Source organism: Daphnia carinata, chromosome 10 (genome assembly GCF_022539665.2).
Source record: "Daphnia carinata strain CSIRO-1 chromosome 10, CSIRO_AGI_Dcar_HiC_V3, whole genome shotgun sequence".
NCBI classification, from domain to species: domain Eukaryota; kingdom Metazoa; phylum Arthropoda; class Branchiopoda; order Diplostraca; family Daphniidae; genus Daphnia; species Daphnia carinata.
The window spans coordinates 8,236,376-8,254,211 of record NC_081340.1 but is presented as its reverse complement, the minus strand read 5'-3'; the positions used below and the strand labels follow the sequence as shown (position 1 = coordinate 8,254,211).

At 37.7% G+C, this 17,836-nt stretch overlaps 2 protein-coding genes and 1 long non-coding RNA gene across 5 annotated transcripts; 1 reads left to right on the top strand and 2 right to left on the bottom strand.

Moving 5' to 3' along the window:
- The first annotated feature begins 173 nt into the window (after nucleotides 1-173).
- Nucleotides 174-5,153, top strand: LOC130701469 (importin-11-like). Of its 3 annotated transcripts, none has more exons than XM_059497147.1 (21): nucleotides 174-215; nucleotides 494-651; nucleotides 717-817; nucleotides 879-992; nucleotides 1,056-1,287; nucleotides 1,347-1,518; nucleotides 1,576-1,839; nucleotides 1,902-2,057; nucleotides 2,162-2,202; nucleotides 2,297-2,506; nucleotides 2,570-2,698; nucleotides 2,787-2,963; nucleotides 3,025-3,189; nucleotides 3,250-3,442; nucleotides 3,584-3,663; nucleotides 3,725-3,882; nucleotides 3,960-4,056; nucleotides 4,129-4,286; nucleotides 4,352-4,444; nucleotides 4,647-4,791; nucleotides 4,901-5,153. In XM_059497147.1, exons 2-21 carry the CDS (start codon nucleotides 496-498, stop codon nucleotides 5,024-5,026), a joined length of 2,967 nt encoding a protein of 988 aa, XP_059353130.1. In that variant the 5' UTR covers nucleotides 174-215; nucleotides 494-495; the 3' UTR covers nucleotides 5,027-5,153. The 3 variants fall into 3 exon arrangements, with proteins under 3 accessions (XP_059353130.1, XP_057379434.1, XP_059353131.1); XM_057523451.2 differs by having other exon boundaries at nucleotides 180-215; nucleotides 300-651; XM_059497148.1 differs by lacking the exon at nucleotides 174-215 and adding an exon at nucleotides 261-276.
- An 8,233-nt stretch (nucleotides 5,154-13,386) lies between these two features.
- Nucleotides 13,387-14,308, bottom strand: LOC130701491 (uncharacterized). Its single transcript, XR_009004070.2, has 3 exons — nucleotides 13,889-14,308; nucleotides 13,542-13,824; nucleotides 13,387-13,487 (listed from the first exon to the last, which is right to left on the bottom strand). It is a non-coding gene; the product is annotated as an uncharacterized LOC130701491 (long non-coding RNA).
- A 1,779-nt stretch (nucleotides 14,309-16,087) lies between these two features.
- On the bottom strand, nucleotides 16,088-17,423 carry LOC130701448 (tubulin-specific chaperone C-like). The gene is made up of 2 exons (XM_057523428.2): nucleotides 16,386-17,423; nucleotides 16,088-16,320 (listed from the first exon to the last, which is right to left on the bottom strand). The coding sequence occupies exons 1-2, from the start codon at nucleotides 17,069-17,071 to the stop codon at nucleotides 16,164-16,166; spliced, it is 843 nt and encodes a 280-aa protein (XP_057379411.1). The 5' UTR covers nucleotides 17,072-17,423; the 3' UTR covers nucleotides 16,088-16,163.
- Nucleotides 17,424-17,836: the final 413 nt, after the last annotated feature.

The following is a 17,836-nucleotide window of genomic DNA, read 5'->3' as shown; positions in this document are numbered from 1 at the left end:
ACCATGAGTCAACGTAAACGCTGCCATAGAAAATTTTTCGTAATTAGATTTTTCATTTTTGAAAACCTATAAATACTGACAAGTTAATTATGAAAGTACAAATTAAAAATGTTTAACAATTTAAAATTAAAAGATTTTTAATTTTGTGAAGAATAAACTGTAGTGGCATTGTTGTAAAAGGCCAATCACAAACGTTAACTGACTGATTTACGCACGTGAGATTCAGAGATTCTTCTTTAATATTTTTGTGGAATTTAGACTACATTGGTTGTACAAGTAAAAGCAGATATTTTAAACAGGTTTTTCGTGCACTGTTAATTAGTTGTTATTTAAACATTTGAACCCAACTGGGTGTCGTCTTTTGTAACGCTGATCATCAGTGTAGACGACTTTTTAGCTGCTAGTATACATTTACACAGTTAGCTGTCAATAAGTTATTTTGTGACCTGACTTGGTGTCATGTGGGGATTTTGAAGTCTTAATATTTCCAAAGAAATGGCCAATATCCAACTGTCAATCAACCCCTCAGTGAAAGCAGCTATTTTTGAAGCACTGCAAGCTGGTGTCAGTGATAATACAGCTCTTATCAAAGAAGCAGAAATCTATTTGAAGACTGTTGAAAGTACACCAGTTTTTCACCTAACTTTAGTTGTGAGTTGAGTTTAGTGTTTCGATAAAAAAAAAAATGCCTGCATTCAGCTTTTATTTCTGTTTAGGAAATAATAACAAATACCTCGATTGATGTGAAAGTGCGGTGGCTGGCCTCAGTGTACTTCAAAAATGGAATTGACAGATATTGGCGAAAAAATACATCCAAGTACTAAAATATTTCTGTTTATAATGTGTAATCAGTAACTAATTAAATTATTTCTTTACAGCTCAATTCCAGAGGGTGAAAAAACAATTTTACGACAAAAGTTGATTAGTCACATAAATGAACCTGTTCTGCAAGTTGCCACACAGCTAGCTATTATTATTTCAAAGATTGCAAGGTAGTAAAACTCAGATTTTGTCTTTATTCTGTTAGAATATAGATATAGGAATTGTTTGAGTAGATATGACTATCCAAAAGAATGGCCAGAACTGTTACCTTCTCTCTTGCATCTTGTGAGAACTGAAGATGATTTGGTCCAGCAGAGAGCTTTGCTGTACTTGCACCATGTAACTAAGTCTCTTGCGTCTAAAAGACTGGCAGGAGATCGCCGCGCGTTCCAGGATCTGAGCTCTGAAATGTACAGCTATGTGTATGCCCTTTATAGTCATCTGAGTCAAACACTTATGCAGCAAGTAAGCAATTTCCGATCTCATTCACCTGTAAACCTTAATGATATTTCGTTGGGCTGTAGATGGAAACTAGTAATGTTGAGACTGTAGGGGCTACGATGGAGAAAGCGCTACTCTGTTTGCGTGTTATGCGAAAGTTGACTGTCCACGGATTTAAGACGCCTCATCAAACTAATTCTGTTATGGAATTCGTTCAAAGTCTATACGAGCGGATTAAAAACCTTCTACAATACCGTAATTAGTAGATAACCCGATAATCGAATGTCTTGTCTAATAAGCTTGGAACTACAGGTCAGGTGATCCTGTCCAACGAAAGCCTATTGGCTCTGTGCGAAAAATATCTGGTCGTTCATTGCAAGGTTCTTAGGGATCTTCTGGATTTCCATCCTTTCTCTTTTGTCCCGTTTATCCGTATGACTGTAGAGTTCGTCCTTCACTACTTGTTCCAGCCTGAAAACCAAATTCTGCTATTCGATTCTTTTGTAGTACAGTGCCTAAATTTGATAAAGGGCATTGTACTATGTGCTGAATACAGGCCAGCGAAGGTTATCGAAGGTATTTTCACCTATTTGATAGTAGCATACTTAGCTGTGAGTTTATACCGGTTGTATGTTCAGATACTAAGGAACCTGCCACCCTTGAAGCCTATCGCATAAAGTCAGAAGTTTTTACGCCCGACTCACTCTCTTTGATGTGCCGACAATTGATCGAAAACTATCTACTGCTCTCGCAGGAGGATCTTCATTTGTGGGAAACCAATCCGGAAGAATTTGGTAATTATATACAAATATTTTTCATTTAACTTTTATTTATTTTTTTTCTGGTTCGGCTTGATTGTTTATTTATTCCTTTAATTGATAAAAAAATTTTATTCCAGCTGCGGAAGAAGGTGGTGAAGCTTGGAAATACAGTCTTAGGGTGAGTTTGACATGCTTTTTTAGTTTAATACCGATCTTTTTTCTATTAATATTTCTTTTTCCTTTTTTTAATTCACTTTTTAAAAATTTCTTAGCCTTGTACAGGATGTTTATTTTTGAGTCTTTTCCACGAATATCAGTCTATTTTGAGTCCAGTATTGATCTCCATGCTGAACGAAAGTATGGGACTGATACCTCCGAACGATATGAGTCGGATAATCAAAAAGGATGCGCTTTACAATGCTATCGGGCTTGCAGCCTTTGAGTTATTCGATGAGGTGGATTTCGATCGATGGTTTAGTCAGGTTAGCAGCTCAACAAGGAAATAATAATGTTTAGTTTCTTTCTGACAATTATTTATTTTATAGGTGTTATTGCAAGAACTTCGCGTGAAAGAAAGTAATTACCGCATTCTACGACGAAGAGTTGTGTGGCTTTTGGGCCGATGGATAGGGGTCAAGCTTTCGGTTGACCTCCGACCTTTGATTTATGAAACGGTACAATTTTTCATTCGCGATTTATATTGTTTTTCGTCCATCGTAACAATGTAATTCAGGAAAAAACATCTGCATAATTAAAACATAGGTCCTGGGTTTAATGGAGCCTGGTGAAGATCTGGTCATTCGCTTGTCTTCTGCTGTGACACTGCGATCAGCGTTGGATGACTTTGAGTTCAACGCGGAACAGTTTCTTCCGTATCTCGAGCGATCATTTTCTCTGCTATTCACTTTGTTGAAGGAGACAGAAGAATGTGAAACAAAAGTTTGTGAAATTGTGCAGTTGAGGTAGTATCGCTGTTTCAGGCAATTGTTTCTTCCCGCAGATGAACGTGTTAAACGTGATGTCGCTTCTCATCGAATTACTTGGGAACCAAATGAAGCCTTTTCTAGGTACATTGCTACAGCTTCTTCCTGCTCTGTGGGATGCCTCCGACGAGCACAATTTGTTGCGATGTGCAATTATTAGCACTCTCGTGCATGTTGTTAAGGTAAATTACGAATTTACATATTTCTTTGTAGTTGCAAACCACAAGCACTTTGACCAATAGGGAGTCGGAAGTAATACCGAAGACTTGCTTCATTGCCTGCTACCTGTTGTGGCCTACAGCACTGACTCTGAGCAACCTGCCCATGTATATTTGTTGGACGATGCTTTAGCTTTGTGGCAAGCAATGATCGAGTCACTGTCTCAGGCTAATCCCCAAGTACTGCAACTACTGAATAACATGCCGCAGTTGCTCGGTATTACTCTAATTAGTTTCAATGGATTTATTTTAGTTCCATTCAAAGATTTCCGGTTTTTTCTCACGGCTTAATTTTACTTTTTTTTTCCTAGTTCGATTATTTTTATTTATTTCTATTTATGTTGGTTTGTTTGAACAGAATTGGGTTCCGAAAATCTCATCATTTGCTGCGATATTCTTAAGGCATATATTTACTTGTGCCCCGACGAGTTTCTTGCGGTAAGCATGGAAGTAAAACAATTTATTGTATTTCTTTAAAAATCGTGACATTGTATTTCAGATGTACGGATCTCGCATCGTTAATGTTTTGATGGAGCAAATCGTCGATATGCGCCCGGAAGGTGAAATGAGAGTTATGTCTGTGATAGAGAGCATGCTTGTCAATCGGCCTGAAACCGCAGCATCAATCGTTTCTCCCATTTTACCGTTCGTTGTTTCGTAAGTGAAACTGCAATACTATTTATCTTTACCTAGTCAGTGAGAGTTTAAATTTTCTGATTCACTTTGTCCAACAGGAGCTTATTGGATGGGTCTAGCACGGCTTTGATTATTACATCCTTTTTTTCGGCCATTTCCCGTGTTGTACTTGCATCTAAGGATATTTTCTTTCAAGTGAGTTATTCGCTTTGTGCAACCTAAAATCGAAACAAGGTTCCCCGTATTTTATTTGTTTGTTTTTCGCAGGTGATTGCAGAAGTTGCTCGAAGGGAGAAGCAAACCCCCGAGTTCGTACTGGACAAATTTATGACCTTATGGATTGACAAAATGTCCAGCGTTTTTGCTTTAGAGAAAAAGAAACTTTTGGCCATTGCTTTGGCTTCCCTCTTAACTTGCCAATCGGAGTATATAGCATTTTTATTTTTATTTTAAATGGATGCATTGCTCAACTTTTCTGTAATACCTGCAGTATTATCTTGGACAAAATATGCGGCATTTTTATGCGCATCTGTGAAACTATCAATGACATATTGCCACCTACCGATTCCGGCGAAGAAATCGAGTAAGTACCAATGCTTTCACGCGGAATCGACGCGCAATTCAAGAAAAAATTCGCAAAACATCTATAGACTCAAGTTTAATATTTTATTTTTTGTTGACTTTTTGTTAGATAATTCTTTTTTTATTGGTTTTTTTTTACTGTTATTTATTGGTTGATTTTTTTTTTCTTTCTCATTTTTTATGTTGGCACTTTTTCGGTAAAGCCGGTTGGTATACGCTCCCGGACATGTTCAGGCTGACGAAGGTGAAGAAGAAGTTGATAATGAACACTTGAAGCGCTACATCTCTACTCGCCGATCGGTAGATCCAGTGTTCACTCTACCGCTTCCAACATACTTTCGAAATCAGGTAAATTATTTCGTATGTATTGCTCTGCTTGTTTTTTTTGTTTTTTTTTTTATCTTTAGCATTATCCAAGTTGCCCCATTTCCGGTTAATTAAACTAAATTGGATTTAGATCACGCAGTTGGAGGCGCAAGTGGGCTCCGCCCGCTTCCAAGACATGACGCAGACAGTTGATAATGAAACTCTGGAAATGATGCGAAATTTCCTCAGCCCTCAGCCTCGCAACAACCAATTGTGAATTCAGCTTTGTTTGTGTATTCTTACATCATCGATATCCTTGCAAACAACTCCCTTCCATTTTGAAGCTCTTAATCTAGCATTTGAGTAACCTATAAATGAATAAAAAAAAAGAATATGTAACAAAACTATGGGAGAACAAAGGTGAGCTGGAAGAAAAGTTGGCAAATTGATATGATATCTTTCAATTACTTTGCAGTGGTAACTGTTGAGGCCAACCTTTGATCTCTGTTTGATCTGCTGTGAAATCACGAGCGTTAATAACCTGGGAGACTAAAGCACAAGTGATCATGTGAATCAAACCGTCATCACTTTGCAAATGGAGTAAGTGCCCCTAAAGTTAGAAATGATAGGAAAGTAAAAAGCCAATGTTTGAAAAGTTTTCTAAAAAGAAAAGCCTTATTTGTATGATTAATACAAAGCCAGCTCCAGGTTTCTCAGTTGGAAATGGAATGTTGTACTCCGAAACTATGAACAACGGAAACTTCTGAAGTACCTTCTGTGACGAATTGTACATTTGGTAAGTAATGGTGTTTCGACTGGTTTTTTCCTAAGCACCGCTAACAAAAACTGTATGTGACTAATCCAAGATTTCCGTATGAGGGTTAAATCTAAAAACAACTTGCGCCAATGCGTCGTAATAGTATGTATGTATTAATTATTGTAGTAATGTATGTAGAATGTGATCAATTTTCAATCGCGATTACGGCAGGTTTGGGGAAGGCTTATATTAGCCTTCTCATTTTTACAGAAATCATCAGAAAGCGACATCTCTAAGAATTCAATAAAACTCACACATTAGGCTCAAAATCGAACGCTTATTCTAACTGGCATGTTGGTTTTACCTTCACCTGTGAAGTTTTTTAATCATGCGCAATCAAAGTTGTTATAGCGCAACTACTTTAATAATTTAGATTACTCAAAAACATAAATTTCACGCTTATTCAAATATTATTTTCGTTATCCTCGTTAAATTTTGAACGTAAATCGTACATATTATTGTTTACTGTGTATGGCAACCGTTTTACCCCCCCAAAAAAAAAATTTCGTCCTTTTTTTTCTTTTTTACAGCTATGGTCATCTATCGGCCAGATTCCTATTTAATTTTCTAAATACAACTTTACGCATTCTAGCCATATAAATATATAATTTTTTTAATTAATAACTTTCTTTATTAAAATATAACTATACAATAATTATTTTATTATATTCTACTTACTTAACTTCAATAGTATTACTATTAACAATTAACTTTCCATTTTGTGCTGCAGCAATTATAATGAATGCAATTCTAATAGCAATGAAAATAATTGCTTGTTTTCGGTATAAATAATATGTTTGAGTAATATAAAGTCATTATTGGTTGTTGCGCTGTGAAAATAATACACAATAACGACTTTATATTACTCAAACATATTAATTTTCTTAAGTTACATTTTCATTTGGATAAGTACTTTAAATGTTTAAAAACATTTAATTTGTGGCGGATAAAATTTCTCGTAATGACTTTTGCGTCCACAAGAGGCGCCTTAAACCGTGGCTCATGGGACAGTTTTTTTTCCAGGCATATTTTTAGATTGGCTTAACGCGTGAAGTCTGCTGTCTACCTTTACTCGCTAGATAGACCGTCCTCGCTAGATTTTACTTCTTGACCTCTCTATATAATCTAATTTCTTTCATTCTGATCTACATTTTTTCTGTCCAGGGTCACAAGGTAAGTGTTTTCTTGTATTCCTAGTGTGATTACTTTAAACTATGGTTTTGTTTAACAGTGTGAAGGACATTTTGCCAGAGTGTCCACAAGCTGGTGGGGGCGGCGGTAGTGGTCCGTTGACGTCACAAAATAAGATGAAAATATCGAAACATGTGTTCGAACTTAACTTCTTGGTGCTTTTTATAGTATGGGGAAGGGGGACATTTCTCGAAGGATTGTCCACAAGAGGGTTGCGGCGGTGGTGGAAGTCGCACCTGCCATGAGATAAACAAAAAACAAAAAAAAACATCATTTTTAGTGCTCATTTATAACGAAGAAGAGGGCAATGTAGCAAGGGATTTTCCTCAAGGAGGAAGCATTGGTAGCAGCAACTGTTACTATGTAAACATCAATTATAGCTTCACAAAAATATTTTATGTTCCAGTGTTCATTGTTTTGCTCCTAGTGTAATGAAGCTGACCACACCTCGAAAGGCTGCCCGAATCTCTTCAGTGAATTGACGGAAGATGGAAAGCCACATGAGCAATACATTCCAGAAGCTGTGACATGCGATGAAAAGAAACTGTTTAAGGGCATCGTCTGTATGGGAATGCTTTAACCATATTGATAAAGTTGTCCTCCATGTAAGCCATTTCTCGAAACTATATTTTTTAAAACTTATCTATTGGGTTTGCTTTAGATTACAGAAAAAGATGTACCTTAATACAGAACATCATTCGGAGAAGCCGGCCTGTACCAACTACTACTTCAAAACATTAAGAATTCTGGCTACATAAAACCAACACCTGTTCAGAAAGCTTCAGTTGTAGTTATTCTTGCCAAAAGAGGTTTAATTGCTTGTGCCGTCACGGGCTCCGGCGAAACGGCACTCCAATTAATTATCGCTGTGTAATTTTGAAACCTTGATGCCCTCGAACTGAATTGATTCGAATGGGTCGGTATGAACTGGGTAAGTTGAAGTAAAAGTAATTTTGAGTGGGCACGCCGGTTATTGCGACTACTAAAAGGTCCAATTGCATCTAAGATACTCAACAAACCCTTCGTGATATTCGTTGATTAAGTCATCTAAAATTTTACATTTTTTCATGCAGGCGGCGTACTTGGTACCGGTTATGAACATATTGTTAGAACAAGGCGCTGCTGGTGCGTCTCATGCCATGAGGCAAAAGCCAGAAGTTGTAATTGTCGCACCCACTCGTGAATTGGCCATTCAAATTCATCGCGAGGCGTGTAAATTCTCCTACAGTTCGGTTTTAAAGTCTGTGATTATATATGGAGGAACTTTCACGAGCTATCAGCGGTCAAATCTTCAAGCTGGGTGCAATATTTTTGTCGCGAGCGCGGGGCGATTCAAGGATTTTCTCGACCGTGAAGTATTTGGCTTCTCGGGAGTCAGGTTTTAAATTTTGGACGAAGCTGATCGAATGCTTGATATGGGTTTCGGTCCCAATGTTGAAACAATTGTCAATCATCCAACGATGCATCCGAAAGTATGTCCTCGATGGCTTTTGAGTATGAAATTTGACTGATGTAATACTATTTGTTTCTCTGTAGGGAATCCGTCGTGTTTGTATGTTTTCAGCTACGTTCCCAGATGACGTACAAGCGCTGGCTGCGACGTACGTGGAAGACTACATATTCGTCACAACAGGCATTGTCGGTGGCACCAATCCGGATGTTGAACAATTGTTTTTTTTTTAGTGCTCGAAAAGAGATAAGAGAGCTAAGCTGATCGAAGTTTTACAAGATCTCGGTGATGCCAAGACTATCGTTTTTGTCGACAGCAAAGACGGCGGATTTCGTCGCTGCATTCTCGTGCAATAACAACTTACAAGTAATAATCAAAACTGTTGGAATTGGGCAAAGTGTCTTAACTTTAAATGTCTAGACTACCAGCATCCATGGTGAGCGTAAAGGAAAATCGTAAATGTCTCTTCCGAAGCTTCTGTCAGAAGAATATGCTAGCAATCAACTCACGAATCATGTAAGGTATGAAATATATATATGAATAAAGAGTTTTTATGCCTAATGGTGTTTTACTGTCTTATTATAGATGAACAATAAAAGCCGATGTCGAGGTGACGAAGAAAACAACACGTCGAGGTGCTGTCGAACGTGTCTCCGTTCCGGAGAAGGAAGCGCCGAAAGGCAAAAGGCGTCGTGGTGAAACGAAAGCCAATAAATACGTTGCTGGATTGGATGATGTAGAAATGTTACACGAAGGCAAAGGACACGCTGCCGACATCCACGCCAATCACGTACCAGATGAACCGGAGGCGAACGAAGAATCGCCAGTCACATCCGTCAAAAGTGGACGGTTAGGTTAGGTTAGAAATAAAACCATTTGCTGATACTACCTTTCATATATTGTTATCACAAATAGGAGCATTACATATTGGCAGCCATGTAGCTTTGTAGTTGCTTCGAAGAATTTTTTTTCCTTGTCTGGTGATTGGTTGGTAATGTTGCCCATTCTATTGTTAACTTTTTTCTCTAGATTAATGCCATAAAACATTTATTTTAGGACTTTGAATACGTCCTATCCTTATAGCCATGGAACACTTGACATCTACTCCATTTACACTTGCAGAAACAAAAACGAACATATTTGCAACAAGTATTTTTTGTGATCATGAAACAAAAAATTGTGAATTTTTTAAAGTACCTATATTTAGAAGACATCTAGCGGAGGAATTGCTTGTTACAGAGTTCTACTGAACTGTCAATTTGTTCGTTGTCAGTGGGCTATATCGAGTTTGGTTGCCATAATAATGGTTGCCTCGCGAATTGGAAATGCTTTGCCGAATCCCAGGATATCGCCAAGTGTGCCATATTGTCATAATCGTTTTTCTCCTTAGGGTGGTTACCAATGTGCAGTTGAATTCTAAAAGGAAAAAGCACAAGTTCTTGGTGAAAACTTGTTGTGCAGCATACCACGCCATTAATAGCTTATTGAAAAGTTCTGGTTACTTTCTGCTTTGTTTCCAGGTTTTGTTTGATATGCTATATTTAAAGAACTGATGTTGGCACCAGCTTGAAGGGAAAGTCATTTCCAATGTGGTAGGAGATTTATCTAGAATTGCATTAACATTCTAATTAAACACGAGAAATTTTTCTAGGGCACAGGGAAACTTGGATTTATTTGGTGATAGTCGGATGGTTTACCTGAAGTTGCAGTTTGAAATAACCTTTCAAAGCCTAAACTCATCTTTGTAGAAAGGGACTTGTAAGTAAACAAGAAGCATTTTCTGCCTTTTTGCTAACTATATCTAACCTACATACATTTCTGTTCAATAGTTAATGTTGGTTTTTTTTTTTTTTAATAAAGGTGAAAAGTAACGGCTGGCACTGTAAATGTTCTTGGTTTGGGGCAAGACATTGAATTAATTTTGATGATTGGATGGACAACATGGAATTCTACCCTTTATTCATATTCCCCAAACGGTATTTAAAATTCAAAAATTGAAGTGCATATCTGGGCTCCCTTCCTTTCCGTAGCCCCGTTTCCCCTTGACTCGTAATAAGCCCGTAGGGGGTCATGCCCCTACTGTACGGTATATATAAAAATAACATATACCGAGGTTTGGAGGGCTCTGACCGGAAAGGGGACGTGGGGGTCCGCTTAGTCCGATGATGTGTTCACGGAGGGCGAAGTGGCTATCCACAAATCCGAACTAAAGGTTAATCGCTCCAGTAAAAATGTTCCATATCTTCGGCTCTTCTTCCGGCTTCTCTTAGCCAATCACCGGGTAATCTCCCCGGTGGGTCAACAAGGCAGTGTCTCCCCCTGCCTGGGTTGATGGCAACTTTTGAAAGGGCTATTGTGCCTTTTTAAAGTTGCAAAAATAATTCTAATGTGCAGAGAATTGTCAATAAAATTTTTTTTATAATGTATTTTTTGCAAAATTTGTTTCTTTCATTGTCTGTGTTCGCTGTGTTCACACATTAATTTATCAACTTTTTTTTGTTTAACTTGCTCAATTCATCTTCATTGTTTCCATTAGTTTATTTTTTAACTGTAAGTATTGTTATTGTTGCTGTAGGGTTAGTCTGCTTGTAATTGTTATTTATTACACTCTTTGAATTCTTTAACTTAGATTCAAGGAACAATGTTTAATACCTGGATAATTTTAGAAGCTATTTTGAATTTGTATTTTGTTTCACTCGTATGGGAACCGATCCTCAGACATTTAGCGTGCAACGCCTATGCTCTAACATTGAGCTACGAGATATATCTAAATTGTTTATTATCGCATATCATATCTTATCGTCTAGGATGTTTATGCAGTCTATCACAACTATATGTTTATCTTTCTACTGTTTTTATAAGGTCCATAGCTCTGTGATAGAGCCTACAGCTGCGATACCTGTTACCCTGGGTTCAAATCTCAGTACATGTATTAAAATGAAGCTGAATAAATGTAGAAAAGAATATTGCAGTATTGCATATCAGTTTTATTCTAAGTGTAAATGCAAGTCCGCAAGTGACTAGAAAAAAGCCAACTTAATATACAGTGATTCATAGCTCATTGGTAGAGCATCGGCGCGGTATGCCAATATTCCAGCGTTCGATCCCTGGATAATAATTGAATGCTTATAAATAAACGATAAATCAATGGAAACAATTCAAAGGTGGCAAAAACCCTAAAGATGAACTGAGCAAGTTAAACAAAAAAAAGTTGATAAATTAATGTGTGAACACAGCGAACACAGACAATGAAAGAAACAAATTTTGCAAAAAATACATTATAAAAAAAATTTTATTGACAATTCTCTGCACATTAGAATTATTTTTGCAACTTTAAAAAGGCACAATAGCCCTTTCAAAAGTTGCCATCAACCCAGGCAGGGGGAGACGCTGCCTTGTTGACCCACCGGGGAGATTACCCGGTGATTGGCTAAGAGAAGCCGGAAGAAGAGCCGAAGATATGGAACATTTTTACTGGAGCGATTAACCTTTAGTTCGGATTTGTGGATAGCCACTTCGCCCTCCGTGAACACATCATCGGACTAAGCGGACCCCCACGTCCCCTTTCCGGTCAGAGCCCTCCAAACCTCGGTATATGTTATTTTTATATATACCGTACAGTAGGGGCATGACCCCCTACGGGCTTATTACGAGTCAAGGGGAAACGGGGCTACGGAAAGGAAGGGAGCCCAGATATGCACTTCAATTTTTGAATTTTAAATACCGTTTGGGGAATATGAATAAAGGGTAGAATTCCATGTTGTCCATCCAATCATCAAAATTAATTCAATGTCTTGCCCCAAACCAAGAACATTTACAGTGCCAGCCGTTACTTTTCACCTTTATTAAAAATAAAAAAAAACCAACATTAACTATTGAACAGAAATGTATGTAGGTTAGATATAGTTAGCAAAAAGGCAGAAAATGCTTCTTGTTTACTTACAAGTCCCTTTCTACAAAGATGAGTTTAGGCTTTGAAAGGTTATTTCAAACTGCAACTTCAGGTAAACCATCCGACTATCACCAAATAAATCCAAGTTTCCCTGTGCCCTAGAAAAATTTCTCGTGTTTAATTAGAATGTTAATGCAATTCTAGATAAATCTCCTACCACATTGGAAATGACTTTCCCTTCAAGCTGGTGCCAACATCAGTTCTTTAAATATAGCATATCAAACAAAACCTGGAAACAAAGCAGAAAGTAACCAGAACTTTTCAATAAGCTATTAATGGCGTGGTATGCTGCACAACAAGTTTTCACCAAGAACTTGTGCTTTTTCCTTTTAGAATTCAACTGCACATTGGTAACCACCCTAAGGAGAAAACGATTATGACAATATGGCACACTTGGCGATATCCTGGGATTCGGCAAAGCATTTCCAATTCGCGAGGCAACCATTATTATGGCAACCAAACTCGATATAGCCCACTGACAACGAACAAATTGACAGTTCAGTAGAACTCTGTAACAAGCAATTCCTCCGCTAGATGTCTTCTAAATATAGGTACTTTAAAAAATTCACAATTTTTTGTTTCATGATCACAAAAAATACTTGTTGCAAATATGTTCGTTTTTGTTTCTGCAAGTGTAAATGGAGTAGATGTCAAGTGTTCCATGGCTATAAGGATAGGACGTATTCAAAGTCCTAAAATAAATGTTTTATGGCATTAATCTAGAGAAAAAAGTTAACAATAGAATGGGCAACATTACCAACCAATCACCAGACAAGGAAAAAAAATTCTTCGAAGCAACTACAAAGCTACATGGCTGCCAATATGTAATGCTCCTATTTGTGATAACAATATATGAAAGGTAGTATCAGCAAATGGTTTTATTTCTAACCTAACCTAACCGTCCACTTTTGACGGATGTGACTGGCGATTCTTCGTTCGCCTCCGGTTCATCTGGTACGTGATTGGCGTGGATGTCGGCAGCGTGTCCTTTGCCTTCGTGTAACATTTCTACATCATCCAATCCAGCAACGTATTTATTGGCTTTCGTTTCACCACGACGCCTTTTGCCTTTCGGCGCTTCCTTCTCCGGAACGGAGACACGTTCGACAGCACCTCGACGTGTTGTTTTCTTCGTCACCTCGACATCGGCTTTTATTGTTCATCTATAATAAGACAGTAAAACACCATTAGGCATAAAAACTCTTTATTCATATATATATTTCATACCTTACATGATTCGTGAGTTGATTGCTAGCATATTCTTCTGACAGAAGCTTCGGAAGAGACATTTACGATTTTCCTTTACGCTCACCATGGATGCTGGTAGTCTAGACATTTAAAGTTAAGACACTTTGCCCAATTCCAACAGTTTTGATTATTACTTGTAAGTTGTTATTGCACGAGAATGCAGCGACGAAATCCGCCGTCTTTTTGCTGTCGACAAAAACGATAGTCTTGGCATCACCGAGATCTTGTAAAACTTCGATCAGCTTAGCTCTCTTATCTCTTTTCGAGCACTAAAAAAAAAAACAATTGTTCAACATCCGGATTGGTGCCACCGACAATGCCTGTTGTGACGAATATGTAGTCTTCCACGTACGTCGCAGCCAGCGCTTGTACGTCATCTGGGAACGTAGCTGAAAACATACAAACACGACGGATTCCCTACAGAGAAACAAATAGTATTACATCAGTCAAATTTCATACTCAAAAGCCATCGAGGACATACTTTCGGATGCATCGTTGGATGATTGACAATTGTTTCAACATTGGGACCGAAACCCATATCAAGCATTCGATCAGCTTCGTCCAAAATTTAAAACCTGACTCCCGAGAAGCCAAATACTTCACGGTCGAGAAAATCCTTGAATCGCCCCGCGCTCGCGACAAAAATATTGCACCCAGCTTGAAGATTTGACCGCTGATAGCTCGTGAAAGTTCCTCCATATATAATCACAGACTTTAAAACCGAACTGTAGGAGAATTTACACGCCTCGCGATGAATTTGAATGGCCAATTCACGAGTGGGTGCGACAATTACAACTTCTGGCTTTTGCCTCATGGCATGAGACGCACCAGCAGCGCCTTGTTCTAACAATATGTTCATAACCGGTACCAAGTACGCCGCCTGCATGAAAAAATGTAAAATTTTAGATGACTTAATCAACGAATATCACGAAGGGTTTGTTGAGTATCTTAGATGCAATTGGACCTTTTAGTAGTCGCAATAACCGGCGTGCCCACTCAAAATTACTTTTACTTCAACTTACCCAGTTCATACCGACCCATTCGAATCAATTCAGTTCGAGGGCATCAAGGTTTCAAAATTACACAGCGATAATTAATTGGAGTGCCGTTTCGCCGGAGCCCGTGACGGCACAAGCAATTAAACCTCTTTTGGCAAGAATAACTACAACTGAAGCTTTCTGAACAGGTGTTGGTTTTATGTAGCCAGAATTCTTAATGTTTTGAAGTAGTAGTTGGTACAGGCCGGCTTCTCCGAATGATGTTCTGTATTAAGGTACATCTTTTTCTGTAATCTAAAGCAAACCCAATAGATAAGTTTTAAAAAATATAGTTTCGAGAAATGGCTTACATGGAGGACAACTTTATCAATATGGTTAAAGCATTCCCATACAGACGATGCCCTTAAACAGTTTCTTTTCATCGCATGTCACAGCTTCTGGAATGTATTGCTCATGTGACTTTCCATCTTCCGTCAATTCACTGAAGAGATTCGGGCAGCCTTTCGAGGTGTGGTCAGCTTCATTACACTAGGAGCAAAACAATGAACACTGGAACATAAAATATTTTTGTGAAGCTATAATTGATGTTTACATAGTAACAGTTGCTGCTACCAATGCTTCCTCCTTGAGGAAAATCCCTTGCTACATTGCCCTCTTCTTCGTTATAAATGAGCACTAAAAATGATGTTTTTTTTGTTTTTTGTTTATCTCATGGCAGGTGCGACTTCCACCACCGCCGCAACCCTCTTGTGGACAATCCTTCGAGAAATGTCCCCCTTCCCCATACTATAAAAAGCACCAAGAAGTTAAGTTCGAACACATGTTTCGATATTTTCATCTTATTTTGTGACGTCAACGGACCACTACCGCCGCCCCCACCAGCTTGTGGACACTCTGGCAAAATGTCCTTCACACTGTTACACAATAGTTACACAATAATGAAGTTAAGTAAGTAGAATATAACAAAATAATTATTGTATAGTTATATTTTAATAAAATAAAGTTATTAATTAAAAAAATTATATATTTATATGGCTAGAATGCGTAAAGTTGTATTTAGAAAATTAAATAGGAATCTGGCCGATAGATGGCCATAGCTGTAAAAAAGAAAAAAAGGCCGAAATATTTTTTTTTTGGGTAAAACGGATCACCATAGCCCTACACCAAAGTACCATACGAAACTAACGAGTACAGTTTAGTATTAGAAGACAAATTTTTAATGCTTAGCCTTCCTCCTGATATGGAGATCCTATGATACAGGAGACTTTCAAATACAAACTCTTTTTTAAGGATTTGCGGGTTGTCACAAAGCTTGCAGCTTTTTTTACTTTTTGCTCGGCATTAGATAATCGCTCCCCTCATAAATCTTTTTATCCGTGACCAGCTCCCTATTCCACCCCAATTGCCATCTCTTACCGATGGAGAACAAACCGCGACACTTAAATAATGACATCTTTAAAATAAGGCAAACTCTTAAATAGGGAAGACATTTTCTGTTTTATCATCAACATACAAATAATGTAACTTTTACCCTCATAAATACAAATATGAATACTTACCTTAGTTTCCTAGGACACCGATGTCAATTAGCCTGTTTGTGGATGGGGATGGAGGCTCTAGCATAAAGTGAAATTCTAAAACCTATTGAATATTTAAACAGATCAGGAAAGAAAGAACAAAGGTTCGAATTCATGGTACACATTACAATATATTTGTTTTGCTTTAGCCTAAGTGAACCATTAGCAGTATTACGAGTGTCTAAACCTGCAGCTGGATTCTTTCACTTTCTGGTAAAATTGACCAGTTAGGTGATTGTTCTGTTGACAACCAATTAAAGTCATCGATACTATTCCAGTTGTTTACAGCCAGCTCCAATTTCGCGTGATTAAACTCCTCTGCTTTTCCCAAATACTCTCTATTTAGAATGTTTGATGTTAAAAATCATAAGCTCACATAATTTGCATAGAATTTAAATATCACCTGTGGTATGGAGCAAAACGGCACGCACGACAATCTTCGATTATAATGCGACTGCCAATATGAAGATAAAAGTCGCATTCTTTAGTTTTATGTATACGCATCTGTTGACAACCGATCACAAAGGTTGAACGAAAACAATCTTCCAAAAAGACTGATGTCTGTACTGGCCCTCCAACTACTTTACAATCATTTAAATGTGTCACATGAAGTGCACTTGGGATTCCATTTATTATGATTGTGCTTTTCTCCAAATTGTCAAGCCAAATGTCTTTATTGGAGGAATCCTGTGAGTCTATGATTATTGTTTCACCTTTTATATTACAAAGGGTAGGAAATAGATCTTCAGTAACTCTGACATTTTTTGCTTTATCTTCGGGGCATTTTGGTGGTGTGTTACCAACTGTGGACTTCTCTTTTCTTGTCCTAGTGAACTTGAATTTTCCTTGACGTCTTGTTTTTTCCTCAATATCTAAGATTCTAGTTTTTAATTTTGTTATTTCACTATGAGCTCTTCTCAATTCATATGCTGGAAGACTAGGTGCATTTTCTGACACAAATCGGGTGAGGTTTTTCAGTGCTTCACTTGCAACACTAGTATTCACATTTTCTCCAGTTAAAGCATCATTTACTCTTTGTTCCGATAAGTATAACTCACTAAGAAACACTGCTAACTGTTGCTGTGCCATTGTTCTGCAACTATTTGTTTGCTATTAAGACAGAGCTACTAGAATTCTGAATTATATTAAATCACAACAGATGAATTTCACTTGTCACTTTCCTTCTTCATTTGTATCAGATGTTGCTGTGTGGTGGGATAGTCAGTAATTGTTTTCTTATTTTCTGCGGCACTTCTAAGGACTTCCATCATCAGTTTTCTTTTCTTCTCTGCTTCTGTGACTGGTTCGGCTATTGACACAAGTTCTCTTCGAAGGTTATCTTCATTTAATTCTGTAAATTTAAGTGCAGCATAACCTAATGCACTGAAGGCCCCAACATAGTAAAGAATTTTTACCAAAGCCATTTCGAATTCCGTTTATGGAGAATTTTGTTTTTCAAGGTTCCAGAAATGTAAATCTGAAGAGCGAATGTTGTTGGTGGAATCAAGTTTTTCACCGAGGCTATAATATCCTTCGAGAACAGACGGAAACTCTTTGTGCATTAACTTACGAAAATTTCTTGACGTATTCAGGCGATGCCAAACTAGGTAAGATCCAGCAGCTACAATTATTTCGAAGGCAATAAATCCTTTGAAGAGTCCAGGAAATCTAAGTCCTACGTTACGGGGATACTTTTTCATTCTAGACGTTTCCCATGCTAGAACTAGACGACGATCACGTAAAGCACCTTAAAGCGCAGTTAAGCATGATTCCAAAAAGGAACGTTGCCTAGTGTACTTCTTTGAAAAATGATTAGCGTGATATTTTGAATAATACGAATATAGTATTGTTTTT